The 14,849-nt window shown below is 39.9% G+C and overlaps 1 protein-coding gene and 1 pseudogene across 1 annotated transcript in view; both read left to right on the plus strand.

Moving 5' to 3' along the window:
- Window positions 1–729: 729 nt before the first annotated feature.
- LOC133250071 (male-enhanced antigen 1-like) lies at window positions 730–1,665 on the plus strand (annotated as a pseudogene).
- A 1,456-nt stretch (window positions 1,666–3,121) lies between these two features.
- ADH4 (alcohol dehydrogenase 4 (class II), pi polypeptide) overlaps window positions 3,122–14,849 on the plus strand; it is a 32,356-nt gene continuing 20,628 nt past the window's right edge. The window contains exons 1-4 of the mRNA XM_061419587.1: window positions 3,122–3,290; window positions 6,098–6,199; window positions 7,156–7,297; window positions 9,120–9,207. Coding sequence (XP_061275571.1) covers window positions 3,273–3,290; window positions 6,098–6,199; window positions 7,156–7,297; window positions 9,120–9,207 — 350 coding nt within the window. The 5' untranslated portion in view covers window positions 3,122–3,272. The remainder of the gene's footprint in view (window positions 3,291–6,097; window positions 6,200–7,155; window positions 7,298–9,119; window positions 9,208–14,849) is intronic.

Raw genomic sequence — 14,849 nt, forward strand, 5'->3', positions numbered from 1 at the left:
TAGCATTCAGAAAATATGTTAAAGCATATTGGGTTTCCAAGGTAAATACTCAATTTGCCCAGCACTTATTAAGTACCTAGTATCTTTCAGGACTCTGAAGTACTCTGTGAAGGGTGTAAAATGTAAGTAAATACAATCATTATAGTTAAGGACACTGGAGGCTGGAGACAGAGTCATTTTGCTTCATGTAGCTATCTATGTGTGAGCAGTAAGGAGATGGAAACACAATGAATGCTGTAGAGATTCAAAGAAAAAAAAGATCTTTTTAAAGAATATGTTCTTAAGGTCCTGAATAAGTTCAGGGCTTCCCTGGTGGCCCAGAGGTTAAGAACCCACCTACCAATGCAGAGGACACTGGTTCAATGACCCCTGGTCTGGAAAGGGATCATGCCCCCCTTGCCCCACATGCTGTGGGCAACTAAGGGCATGGGCCACAACTACTGAGCCCAGGCACCCTGGAACACATGCTTCACAAGAGAAGTCACCACAATGAGGAGCACGCAACTGCAACTAAAGAGTAGCTCCCCCACTCCACCGCAACTACAGAAAGCTGGCACACATCAAGGAAGACCCAGTATAAGCAAAAACAAATGAATCTTTAAAAACAAAGAATATGTTCGTTTAGTAGGAAGAACTGGCAGCAGTAGGTGTTCTAATCAGGGGAACCAGTTTAGACAAAATCATGGAGGCAGGAAGGCAGGCACACAGTACATTGGAGGAGAGCTGGAAGATAAGTTCTGAAACACAGACTGGGTTGTAGATAAATGGTCTTGAATGCCAGAATGAGAATTCAGTAGGAGAGTTCTTGATGGTTTTAGATGAAGAGAATGATATAGTAAAAATTGTTGAAAATACTCATCTAGGGTTGGGTCGTGGGCTCTGAGCAGCCCCTGCCCGATGGCAGCAGTAGTTCTAGGGGGAGACACCGTGGGTCCTGAACGTATCTTCCCCAATCAGACTGAGAAACTGGGGCCACATCAGGGCCCCACGGAAGGCACAGAGGATTGGAGCAGTGAGGAACCAGAGGAAGAACAAGAGGAAACAGGGGCAGGACCAGCTGGCTACTCCTACCAGCCTCTGAACCAAGATCCTGAACAAGAGGAGGTGGAACTGGCACCAGTGGGGGATGGAGAAGATGTAGTTGATGATATTCAAGATCGGACCCAGGCCCTGGGGCTTCATTCGCTTGCCGGACCCACCACTAGAAAGTGAGGACGAAGATGAGCAGGGAGATACAACATTGAACAACCACAGCTCTATTCCCATGGACCCAGAACACGTAGAGCTGGTGAAAAGGACAATGGCTGGCATAAGCCTGCCTGCACCAGGGGTTCCTGCCTGGGCTCATGAGATATCAGATGCCCAGTGGGAAGATGTGGTACAAAAGGCCCTCCAAGCCTGGCAGGCCACCCCTACCTGGTAGTGACCACCCTGAGAGCTGCCATAACTCCCTACATTCCAGGCCAGAACCAGCACAGGACTGAACACATCCTGGTTGTCACATTCATCTCCATCCTCCCCAGCTCCCCTCCACATCAAGGCAAATCAGACTTCTTCTCAGAGACCCACTTTATTCAGTTCTGTACATATGGGGACATCGGCCCAAGCCCAACCCACCTTAGCACGTATCACTCTGTGGAGAATAAAGAACCCTAGATACATAGCCGAAAAAAAAAAAAGAGAGAGTACTCATCTAACAACATTTTGAAACACAGACTGGCAGAGGCAGCTCTGCATAGGAAAATCAGTTTTTAAAAAAAGGCTATAGTGATGACATAAGCAATAAGTAAGATTACTCTTATCTATCTTGTCTACATGTAATAATAAAAACAGAAAAAGGGAAATGAAAGGCACACGAGAGGTAGAATACACAAAGCTTGTAAACAATGCAGAAAGCAAGGTCAAGCGGGGTTTCAGAAGATTGGAGATGCTAGTGCCAAAACAGGCAAGTTAGAGAAAGGAGCCTGGAGTCAAGAAAGAAGATGAAATTATTCCGTGAACACTATTAAAATAGAAACATCTAAAAAAACAGAAACATCTAGGAGCACACAGAAACTCCTGGCAGAAGTTTGGATTAAAGAGAAAGAAGTCATAAAAATAAAATAAGAAACACTAGAAAGAAATTTTTAAAGGTCACTTTTTAAAAAATGAGGCCACTGACAATTTTCCAAAGAATTTTCAATTAAAATATAGAGATGGAAACCAGACAAGTAGAGAAGTGAAACCATGAGTAGTGAGAAAGTAGAAACGAAGAGTAAAAATCATACTTCTAAACATTGTGATAGAAAAACTTAGTCAATAATAGAATATTAGTTAAAGTTTTAACTAATATAAAGATAGTTCTACTATCTCTCTGGAGAAGATAGTAGAATACTATGGCTTTTTACCAACAGGATGAAAAGTATTTCAATATTTTAACAGGTGGCTTCACCTTAATAGGGTATGTTGGTTGCATAAAAGCCCTGAACTTTCCCTAAGGAAACTCAAGCACAAACACAACAAGAATACATGAAAGGAATTTTTAAGCAATCCTGATTCACTATAAAACAGAAAATGGATGAAAAAATTGTGGTCAATTCATATAATGGAATACTCTACAGTATTCATATAATGGAATACTCTACAATAATTAAAATAAAGTGTAGCTACAGCCAATGTGGCTAAATCTCACAAAAATAGTTGAGAGGGAAAAAAGCCATGAAAGAACACATGCCCTATGACTCTATCCATATAACTTCTAATCTGTAAAACTAAACTATATTGTATAGAGAAGCATAAATCATAAAAGAAATGCAAGAAAATTATTACTAGCATTGTGAAAGAGAAGGATGGATATAGGAGGGATTCTGAGGCACTGGAGATGTTTGTTAATTTTATAACTATATGATAACTTATCTAATAGCTTTAATGACCTTTATAATTATCTGTTGACTTATCCAATAAGTTTAATGACCTTTTCTATGTTATCTTATATTTTGCAATAAAGGAAGAAAAAAAACAAGTAAACAAAAATCTCCCAATAACATTTGGAAGAAATGAAGGTTTGCAGCTGAAACAAGATAGCACAAATGATGATGTGAATAGAAGGGCAAAGTTTCAGATTACAGCAAACAAAAAGGAGAGAAAATGATTGGAGAACACAAGAGCTGAAATGGTATTTATTCAAAGTCAATTCATTACAGGACATGGAACACCCTGGATAGAAGTAGAAGAGCTTCTTAAATCAGAGAGAAACTTTGAGAGAAACTTCCAAGGCAAATTTCCCAAAGAAAATGGGCACCAAGGGAAAAGTAAGCAAATATACAATTTCTTTGATCAATTCTTTTGGGATTTTGTGTGTGTGCATGTCTCTTTATTGGAGAAGGCAATGGCACCCCACTCCAGTACTCTTGCCTGGAAAATCCCATGGACGGAGGAGCCTGGTGGTCTGTGGTCCATGGGGTCCCTAGGAGTCGGACACAACTGAGCGACTTCACTTCACTTTTCGCTTTCATGCATTGGAGAAGGAAATGGCAACCCACTCCAGTGTTCTTGCCTGGAGAGTCCCGGGGACAGCGGAGCCGGGTGGGCTGCTGTCCCTGGGGTCGCACAGAGTCGGACATGACTAAGGTGACTTAGCAGCATGTCTCTTTATACATCTGCTAAAAGAAGTTTCCTTGGGTATTGCTCTCAGAAAGCAGCAATTTAAAGCTGATCAAAAGCTAAGTCCCAGGGAATTCCCTGGAGGTCCAGTGGTTAGGACTCTGCACTTTCACTGCAAGGGCACGGGTTCAATTCCTGGTCAGGGAACTAAGATTCTGCATGCCATATGGCCAGCCGGAAAAAGAAGCTAAGTTCCCATCAAGAGATGTATGGATAAAGAAGATGTGGTATATCCACACACGAACACACACACACACAATGAACGTTCAGTTCAGTTCTGTTACTCAGTCATGTTGGACTATTTGTGACCCCATGGACCACAGCACGCCAGGCTTCCCTGTCCATCACCAACTCCCAGAGCTTACTCAAATTCATGTCCATCGAGTCAGTGATGCCATCCAACCATCGCAACCTCTGTCATCCCCTTCTCCTCCCACCTTCAATCTTTCCCAGCATCAGGGTCTTTTCCAATGAGTCAGTTCTGCACATCAGGTGGCCAAAGTATTGGAGTTTCAGCTTCAGCATCATTCCTTCCAATGATTCTAAAACTCGACATTCAGAAAACTAAGATCATGGCATCCGATCCCATCATTTCATGGCAAATAGATGGGGAAACAATGGAAACAGTGAGAGACTTTATTTTCTTAGGCTCCAAAATGACTGCAGATGGTGACTGCAGCCAAGAAATTAAAAGATACTTGTTCCTTGGAAGAAAAGCTATGACCAATCTAGACAGCATATTAAAAAAGCAGAGACCAATTATACTTCAAAAACAAATAGAAAAAGAGGTCGGGTTTGTGGTTACCAGAAGCAGGGCGGGGGCAGGGAGTGCGGGGGTGGAGGGGGATGGAGAGAAAGAATTGCATGTAGTCAAAAGGTACAAACTTCCAAACCTCCAGTTATAAGACAAATAAGTAGTAGAGATATAATGTACAACATGGTAAATATAATCAACACTGCTGAATGTTATACTTAAAAGTTGTTAAGAAGGTAAATTCTAAGAGTTATCACAGGAAAAATTTTTTTTCTTTCTTTAATTTTATGTCTATATGAGATGATGGATGTTCACTAATCCCACTGTAGTAATCATTTCATCATATATGTATGTCAGATCATTATCCTATATACCCCTTGAACTTAAACAGGGCTGCATATCAATCATATTTTAATAAATCTGAAGAAAAAAATAAAGATGATCAAAAGGATATGAGTGACCTCCATGCTAGGAATTTACTCTAGAAAATAATTGAATTTGCCAAAATGCTTACTACAAGGGTGTTCAATTAAATACTATTTATAGCAGCCCAAAAAAGAGAGATTTCAGTACCTGTGCCATAATCATAAAATTTGTATTTGTTAAAATTTTAGAAAAGAATATGGAAAAATATTCATTGTATATTAATAAGTATAAAAAAATTATAAAATATTACATACAATTTTGTCCCAAGTGAAAAAGCTCAAAGGATCTACCTCAAAATCATAAAGTAGAAGACAAAATTACAGATGGGTTTTGTTTCTTTTTTTCTTATTTGCATTTCTATGTTTAATTTATAATAAGACTAATGATATTTAAAATACAGTTCAAATTGCATAACAAGTATCAAAAATACATGTTCATGTGAACAAAGACTAGGAATATCATACCAAAAGTAAACATAATAGCATTAGAATGAAGTATAGGTTTATTTCTTTCTACTTTCCTTCAATATTACTTATATTTAAAATTAAAAATAAAATTTTAAGGGGCTAAAATTATAGATTATAGAATCTTTAATGCTTAATTTCTTTTCATATATTTTTATCCAGGTTTCAAAGGGACAAAATCTTTAATGTACATTCCACTGATAAATTTAATAATTATGTAAGCCTCATCTCTTAAACTTATTTGTGCAAATGAATCACATGGGGATCTTGTTCAAAAGCAGGTTTTGATTCAGTGGATTTTGGACAGGGCTTATAGCTCTAGCAAATTCCCAGATGATGTTAATAACTGCTAGTGTCAAGGAGGTTCACATTTTGAGTAGCAAAGTTGTAAAACACATTCGCTCTAGCAATAAGGATTCAGGTAATGCAGAGCTGATAAATCAATCGCTCAATCATAAAATACATATTGGTCATCTACTCTCTCCAAATCCTATAAATTTATCCTCTCTGTTCTGGAGAGGGGAAAAAATCAAGGCCTTACATTAAGGTAAATTTTAAAACACCTGTTTTTTTCAAAAATTAAAAGTGCAATGACTATAATGTAGACTTTGACTTCCTATTGTCAATTAAGGTCCCTTGTCTTTACAATAACTATGTATAACATCCAGCCACAAACCCCAAAACTCTCTTTCATGAAATAATGGTATCAACATGTTCTTTCACTTTTTTCCACGATATTTTTCTTTCTGTCTTTCTTCCTCCCTTCTGTTCTTTACCCCTCGCCCTTTCCTCCTTTCTCCCTCTTTCTCAGATTATTAAATGCAAAGCAGCTATCGCCTGGGAAGCAAACAAGCCCCTCAGCATTGAAGAGGTTGAGGTAGCTCCCCCCAAGGATCATGAAGTTCGAATCCAGGTGAGTATGGAGTTTCCCAGGGCAGGATAAACAAGACACCAAATTCTGACTTGGCTTTGGTCAGGTCAGACCTATGTGGTTTGACTGAGAGTCTCAGGAGTTTCCCACTGTGGGGAATTACGTTTTTAGGTTCACATCAAAAACAGGTATTTATTCCCAGGAGGGATGAATTATAAGAATCAGACACAGGAATTTACATTAGATTAGAATTAGGTAGGTTTTCTTTTTGTTTTCCAGTTGCCAGGTATTGACAGATGTTTTAAAAGGAAGATTGAGAGTTTGGTTCAAAATAAGAAAAGATCTGAAGTGCTAAGGGTCTTGGGTGCTCACAGGAGGGAACAGAAGCGAGAGAGCAGGGAGAAGAGACGGTACTGAGCAGAGAGGCATCATAGGTGACAAGGTGGGTCAATTTCTCTATTTTCCCTACAGTTGACCTGGCTTATATTTTCCCTCGGGATCACCCAGTAAGAGATTTTGCCTGAGACTGAATGAGATATCCTCATGAACAGAATCTTGAAGAATAATGCAGGGATACTTTCTAATTAATTAAGATAATCCTTTATTTGATACAGCTCTTTTAACTATAAAAGTTTATTACCTCAATTGTATTTCATTTAGTTTCAATAAAATCTGAACAAGCCCTGGAAGCCTGTGTTTCCTGCACTCCCTCTAATAGACTTTTATTACCTTTGATTTCTCCCCTCCTAGAGACAGTGACTGCCAATTCTCTGTGTGATTTTTCAGGGACAGTGAAAGGAAGAAAACAAAGATGCATTAAGAGGAAAGAATATATCCTAATATATTTTTAATTGTTCTTTTTATTTTTCAAAATGCAGTTCTTTTATTGACCTCAATGAGTGTTGTTAAGTTTCAAGGTGTCATTGGCCTAAAATTATCCTAACAACCCTATTGATATAATTACAGAAACAGGACTCAAGTCTGTGATTGCTTTGCAGATAATTGCCACCGCCCTGTGCCATTCTGATGCCCATATTCTCCATCCTCAATTTGAGGGGGGGGTTTTCCCAGTGATTCTTGGCCATGAGGCTGCAGGAATTGTGGAAAGTATTGGGCCAGGAGTGACCAACTTCAAACCAGGTATTTTAATTTCTGATTCCAACTAAACGGAAACGTCAGGGTATTTCAGGGATAATTTCTGCTACAGTCTTGCCTTTGCATGCTATAATCAATCTCTACTTACATAAGGGGACCATCTTTTCCAAAGTGAAACTAAGACACACAATCTATCACAATCTAACAATGAGGCAGAATATCTGCAGTCAGAACTGTCTGACGAAATCTGGAAAACACAGTCACTTTATTTACATCCAGCACTGAGAAGTTGTCCTACGAAGCAAAGCTACAAAGTGAGCTTACACCGAAGCCTCCGTGGGGGCACAGATGACAATTTACAGCAACCTCCTCTAAATAAAACAGAACTATTTTAATATATAAAGAATGAAGACCCTTAGGTAGCTTAAGTGGGAAATATTATGCATATGTCAATGTTAGCTGAAATGTTTTCTTGGGAACTTGTAAGATAAATATATATAAAGCATGACAATAGCTGAAATTATTTACTTTACATGTTGTAACAGATCCACCAAATACTGGAATATGAGCTATGCAATTGTCACTTATCTAGGATGAACCATATCCTTCTTTCTTCCTTTAATGAAGATGTTCCAAATTGAGAGGTATATTAGTATCTTTCTGTTAGGTAGTTAGAATAGGAAACAGGAGTCCAGAATGGCGGTGGCTAAAAAACAAGGAAAGGACAAGTCCGTGAAAATAGAACAAAGGAAGGTCCAAGGACCACAGTGAGGACCTCAGGTAGAACAAACAGCACCCCTGGCTAGCCCAACTTACACAGGGCAGGCCCAGGGGAGAGGAAAAGACATAAAAAGAGGAGCCAAAGGGCGGGGGGTCTCTCTCTCTCTCCCGCACGCTGGGGCACTCTTATCTTCGCATCTTTGGGTCGGCATGCCCTCACGCCTCGAGGATGGATTTTCCTGCTATTTTCTAAATGAAATAGAGCTGTAACGCAGAGCTGTAACGCTAATTTGTCTAAGAGCAATAACACGGTCTGTCCAAGACCCGAGAACTGTGACAAGCTGAGGGCTTTAATGTCTCATCACATTTCTATTCCAAACAAGATTATAGAAGCAAATTGCTCTTCAAAATTTGGAATCTTCAAAGAAGTCCAGCCAATTAAGGCACAGCTCTGCCACTTACTGGCTGTGTAACCTTAGTCAGCTAAGTCACTTTTCTGTGACTCAGTTTAGATCTCCATTTTCTAAAATGGGGATAATAATAGTACCCATCTCAAAGAGTTATTCTGAGAATTAAAGAGATAATATATGCAAGCAGTTAGAATGGTGATTGACACATACTAAAGGTTGAACAAATGTTAATTATCATTATTGGACTTTAGTCATCAGAGGCTAGAAGTCTTTGTTAAATTCAAATTGAATAAAAAGTAGAAAAATGTAGAATTTGAGTGAACTATGGTGAAACATGGAGATGATATATAATTTACTCTCCATATCAAGCCTATTGCCCATATCTCCTATAATTAAGGTGTTTACAAATGTAATAAATAATAGGCATGACATAGTAAATAATAGTCATGATGCAGAGTGTTGCAAGGACAACAAAGTGTCAGACAGGATTCTGCACTTGAAGGTATCAATACAGATATGTTGCTTGACTGTCCAGCAGAGAAAAAAAGAAAAAAGATAACATATGCAGTACTTGGGAGAATCAGCAATCTTGTAGGTTAACAAAGTATTGTAGCTACCTATACTTCCTACCGAATATAAGATATATACAATAAAGAATAGTGTTTTCCACCAATTCGCCTGGTGAAAACTATAAGTAACAACCGTGCATCATCCAACACTTGGCCTTTTTTTTCTAGGTGACAAAGTAATTCCACTCTACGCACCTCAATGTGGAAAATGCAAGTTCTGTCTAAGTCCACGCACAAATTTTTGTGGAAAACTCAAGTAAGCTCTATAAGCTATTAGTAAGATAGCTGGTACAAATATTTTGAGCAGTACATTGGCATACCTAAATGGAGTTGAAAATGTTCATATTCTGTACCCACCAATTCTTGGTGTGTATAAGAAGCCATTGCAAAATCACACAAATGGACGTGTACTAGTATGATCACTGCCACATTGTAATAACAAGAAACTGAAAATATGGCAAATGTCTATCAATAGGAGAACATATTAACAATCACTGTGTAGTAACACAATGGAATTACCACATAAAAGTGAGAATGGCTAAACTTGCTCTAAATGTTTCAACCCAGAATAATCTCACACTTATAATGGTAGGGAAAGAAGCAAGTTTATGACATATATTTAGCCATATACAATAACAATACCATATACTGTATTGTTTATGGTTTATGTGAATATAGTAAAGAAAATGATAAGTGCCAAATTGAGAATAATAGCTACTCAAGGTTGTTGCTGAGCCATGAAAGACTGGGATTCTTGGCCTCCAGAGGAGAGGAATTCAGTCTGTGGCCAGCGACAAGGCTTGATCACTCAGAGTTTTGTGTAATAAGGTTTTTTTAAAGTATAAAAGAGAGAAAGCTTCTGTCATAGATATCAGAAGAGGGCAGACAGAGTGCCTCTCCCGACCCCCCGCTAGTCTTTAAGGGGATATTATATAGTTTCTAGCAGGCTGCTAATTAGAGAAAGGAAATGTCTCAAAACTCAGAGTCGTACCAGGCCTCTCACCCACAACATGCATTTTGAGATAACATTGGCACAAGGTGAGTCATCCCGGGCCATAAAACCATTGCCGTGAATCTTGAACAAAGGCAGGTTTCCAAGCAAATATATGGTTTCATTAACATAGATTAGGAGAACAATTGTATGAGTAAAACATATTGGGCTCTGAGTCTTAGGTGGAACCTACTTGAAGACAGACTCTAGGGTAAATACATAGTTCATTAACGTAGCTTAAGAGAAACATTTCCATAAGAAAAATGCATTGGTTTGCTCAAGGTTTGAGAAAAGTTAAGTTCAGGTGGAGCCAGGTATTGTCATGACAACACAGAATTTTAAGAGAAACCTTTTAAGTTTGTATAGAGAAGGGGAAAAAAATCTGACACTTGTAGCTGTTTCCTTCTGCCACTTCAGAGAGAGATAAAAAATGTCTGACTCTTGCAGCCCGTTTCCTCTGTTTGGAGACCCCTAGCCTTCCTGCCTTTTACCCTATCATTCCCGCCTTTTCTTTTAGGAGAATTATGTTGCCTAGGGAAAGGGGAGTCATTCTCGTTCCGTAACTGCTTCCAAGCTGGTAAGAGGCACTGTCCCTAAATTGATGAGGCAACATATTCTCCTAACCTTCATATTGAGGGTCTCTGATCCAGGGGCCTCAAGTAGTAGCTGGTGGAAGCTGCCGCCGCAGTCAACAGGAGTTTGAGTCAACCATTTGTAACTTAAAAACCTTCGTGTAACTAGAAAGAAATCCAGCTACACTGTTACAGATGCAGGGAGCAAACAACAAAAACAGAACAATAAGCAAAAAGTCACATTATGTCCATAGTTAAGGTACAAAGTGTTGCACCTGTTGATTTTAGGATTGTTAGATGTCATCAGATTAATGAGGCATCACATATAATTGTTGTCATCGAAGGTAGTCACAGATTTGCAGTAAGTCCTTTTCCTGAAGTGGAAGGACTCCCATCATGGGAAGCTATCCACTGATGAAGAGTGGAGCACTTCACAGACCCAGTAATTACATCGATTGTGGAATGCAGTGTGGGAGTGAGCCCAGGACAGGAAGGCATTATCTTGAGGATCAAACAGCAGACTCAGGAATTTTGGAGTCAGCAGAATCAGGCTCACATAGATGATCAGGTTATTGTACTGAATAATTGTACTGTATTGTACTGAATATTGTACTGTACTTTTCAGATTATTGTACTGAAAAGTACAAAGTAAGACATAGAAAGTAAAGGCATAAAATGGCATCACTTAGTTCTGGTCAGGGTGCTACTTCTTAACTCAAGTGTGGTACACCCACGAATCAATTCCTGGCACTTTGACAGCTGTGGGAGAAGAAAGAATAACCTGGTAAGGGCCTTCCCAGAGAGAGGGATTGGCCCCCCAGATCCCAGTACTTTTATCAGGACCTCTGTTCTTGGCTCAAACAGAAGCTTTTTTGACTCAGAGGCTGGGTCAGGAGTTACCTCCCAGAGTTCCTTTAATGCCTGTTGAAAAGCTAAGAGCTGAGTTACATAATTAGTTAATTCCAAGGCTTTAGGAAAACTTTTCCATTGAGCATTTTCAGGAATTACTGATCATCCATCCTCAGACTGTAACCATCCTTTATCAAAGGATGATAAACTTTGCTCCTCTTTTCTCATATCTTTCTAATTCTTCCTCAGTATATTGTGGTTTTCCTTATCCATAGGACCTGTCCAGATCAAAGGCCTCTGTCATGAAGGGGTTTCCTTAAGTGCCACCTTTCTGACTTGACAGCCAGCTGATTACCCTTTACTCCTGTCCCTGCTGTGCCCTTTGCAATGCATAACAGCTACTTCTTTCGCACAATATATAGCAGTTAAAAGTCTCTCTGAAATGTGCTTAATAGGGTCTCCTGTTGCTATTTTAAATTGTCTTTCTTTCCAATTTGCAGCATGAGCATGTAAAGTCAAATAAGCATACTTAGAATCAATGTAGATATTTACTTGCTGCCCTTTGCTTAACTCGAGAGCCAGAACCACAATCTCCACTAGCTGAGCACTCGTTCCCTGGGAGAGATTTTGCTTCTAAAACCTGTTCAGCCATTACCATGGCATAACCTGCTTTATGCTTCCCATCCCGAACAGAAGAACTACCATCTGTAAATATTTCCATGTCAGGATTGTCTAATGGGGTATCTGTCAGATCTTCCCGAGCTGCATAAAGTTAGAAATTGGAAACAATCATGATCGGGTGTTTCATTTTCTTTTTCAGGAAGGAAAGAGGCAGGATTTAAGTTTCCACAAACTTTAAGATTAGTTATTGGTCCTTCTAACAACAATGACTGATATTTAAGAAGCCAACTGTCATCCAAATATTAACCTTAGAGTTTAAGAATACACTCCTATAGGCTGCTGGTGAGGCCTTTGGGGTTGTGTCAAAAATTCCAAGGCCATACCTTTTATTTCAGTGACAAATTAATTTCTGACCCTGTGGGCAAGCTTCAAGCTGGAGCTTGCAGGAGAGCAGTCTGAAGAGCCTTAAAAGCCTTTGAGTATCTGGGGACCAAAGCAGCTTGTCAGTTTGGGCTTGTTGAGTTTCAGTTATAAGTTTATACAAAGGCCAGGCAAGTTCCCCATAACTGGGAATCCAAATGCAGCAGTACCCTACGATTCCAAAAAAATCCTCTCAATTGTCTTAAAGTCATAGGTAGAGGATGATTTAATATAGGTTTAACTCAGAAAGCAAACTTCAAATCAATGACTGAAAAATACTTGACTCATTCAGGAATTTCAGACAACAGAGTACAAGGATTAGGCACCATGGGGTGTAAAGGAACTACAGCCTCATTTATTGTTTGTAAATCTTGAACTAGTCTCCATTTATCATTTGACTTCTTTATACCCAGAATAGGAGTGTTGCACGGATTGTTACAGGGAATTAATAGCCCCAGCTCCTTTAAATTCTCAATAATGGGTTTTAACTCTCCCTTAACCTCAGGTTTCAGTGGATACTGCTTTTTATGTTAAAATAAATGTGGGTATTTGAGCTTGACAACTACAGGGATAGCGTTTTGTGCTCGAACCACAGACTTTCCATCAGCCAACACTCTCGGATTTACATTTTGTTCAATTAAAGGGAGAGAAAGGGAGGGCTCTATATTCACAAAAACAGAGGCATGGACTTTACTCAGTATATCCCTCCCCAAAATGGGTGAGGGAGACTCTGGCACGATCAGAAACTCATGTGAAAATAGCAGAGTCCCAAATGCATACTGAAATAATAACATTTGGCTTGTCCAGACAGTCCCATTATGGAAGCAGATCTGGGAGAAAGTGGGCCAGAGCCTTCAGTAAGCACACAGTAAGTTGGCCCAGTGTCCAAAAGGAAATCGACGGATTGGCACCCCCACAGTTATTAATACTCAGAGTTCCTCAGATGTAATTAGGACGGGAGCTTGTATGGGGACCCCTGGGCACCTTCAGTCCTGATTGTCTTGAGAGTTTGACCCCTGAAACCTATGCCTCTGGGGGCAGTCTCTCCTCCAGTGTGGTCTCTTGCAGACCAGACATGGAGCCAGGGCAACTTAGATGCCTGAGGGCAATCCTGTTTGAGGTGCCCCTCCTTTCCACGGTAATAGCAAGCCTATCCCTTTTCACCTGGGTCCTTCTGGGAATTTTTCTCAGGCTGTTTAAGAATGGTTCGGACAGCCATTATAAGGGTTTCCGCCTGTTTTGTCATTCTCTGCCTTTCTTTTCCTCACATTCCCTGCCATAATAGACTGTCTGAGCCTGCTGCAACAGATTATCTAAAGACTGATTTGGCCTATATACCTGTTTTACAGCAGATATCTGGAGCCGATTGAGTGAAAAATCTATCTTTTAAGATCACTCTTCCCTCTTCATTTTTGGGATCAGTCTCCGTGAATCTGCAAAGGGCTTCCCTCAGTCTATCTAGGAATTCACCAGGAGCTTCCTTCTCTTCCTGTTCTGTTTTCTGTTTGCCAGTTTGGCACAGTTTAAAGACTTATTTTAAAGTCACGTGTTTGCCTGAGCCCAAAAATACATCTGACAAAATGACTCTGATCCCATCTTCCTTTAGCTGTGTTACAGTCCCAATCTCATTCTATAGTTGGGACCGCCTGATTCTCAGTGGGGAGAGCAGCTATCTTGTCCTCCATCTTCCCCACTGATTCATTACCAAGCCATTCATCTCCATAAGCAACCACTTTCCCCAAAACTCGAGTTTTTGAGGCAGGAGTTAATGTTTGTCTCAAGACATACATCACACTCTTCCAAGTAAGGTCATAAAGCAGAGTAACACCCTTAAAAGCGCTAATATATTTTTCTGGGTACTCTAAACAGTCTCCTAGATCCTCCTTGATTCTTTGTATTTCTTGATAAGAAAAGGACTTATTAACTCTCATAGACTGATTATTTCTCCCAGTGGGTGCTTCATGAAGATGCAACAGCTTGTGTGGCTGTTCCTCAGCCCCTCTGGCTGCTCTGCGCATATGATCCCAGGAATAGATTGGAGAAACCTACTTTTCTTTATCTCTTTGTCTCCTGTCTTCCATCTCATCCTGTATGTCACCCTTAGCTTTTGCTGTTGATAAGGCCCACATTGTATTAGAGAAGGAAATGGCAACCCACTCCAGTGTTCTTGCCTGGAGAATCCCAGGGACAGGGGAGCCTGGTGGGCTGCCATTTATGGGGTCGCACAGAGTTGAACATGACTGAAGTGACTTAGCAGCAGCAGCAGTTCCCACATTGTAGGGCAAGTGCAGAGAAAAAGAGACTGAGCCAGGCAGTCAGGCAAGAAAAAGGAAATTTAGTAGAGGGAAAAGAGAGGGTGACTGGCTCTTAAGGAGAACCAGCATTCTCCCTTTCTGACGTAGTCCTTCTTATAGCCCACCAGTGAAAAGTTCTCTGAAGGGATGG

This window comes from Bos javanicus, chromosome 6 (assembly GCF_032452875.1).
Source record: "Bos javanicus breed banteng chromosome 6, ARS-OSU_banteng_1.0, whole genome shotgun sequence".
Taxonomy (NCBI): domain Eukaryota; kingdom Metazoa; phylum Chordata; class Mammalia; order Artiodactyla; family Bovidae; genus Bos; species Bos javanicus.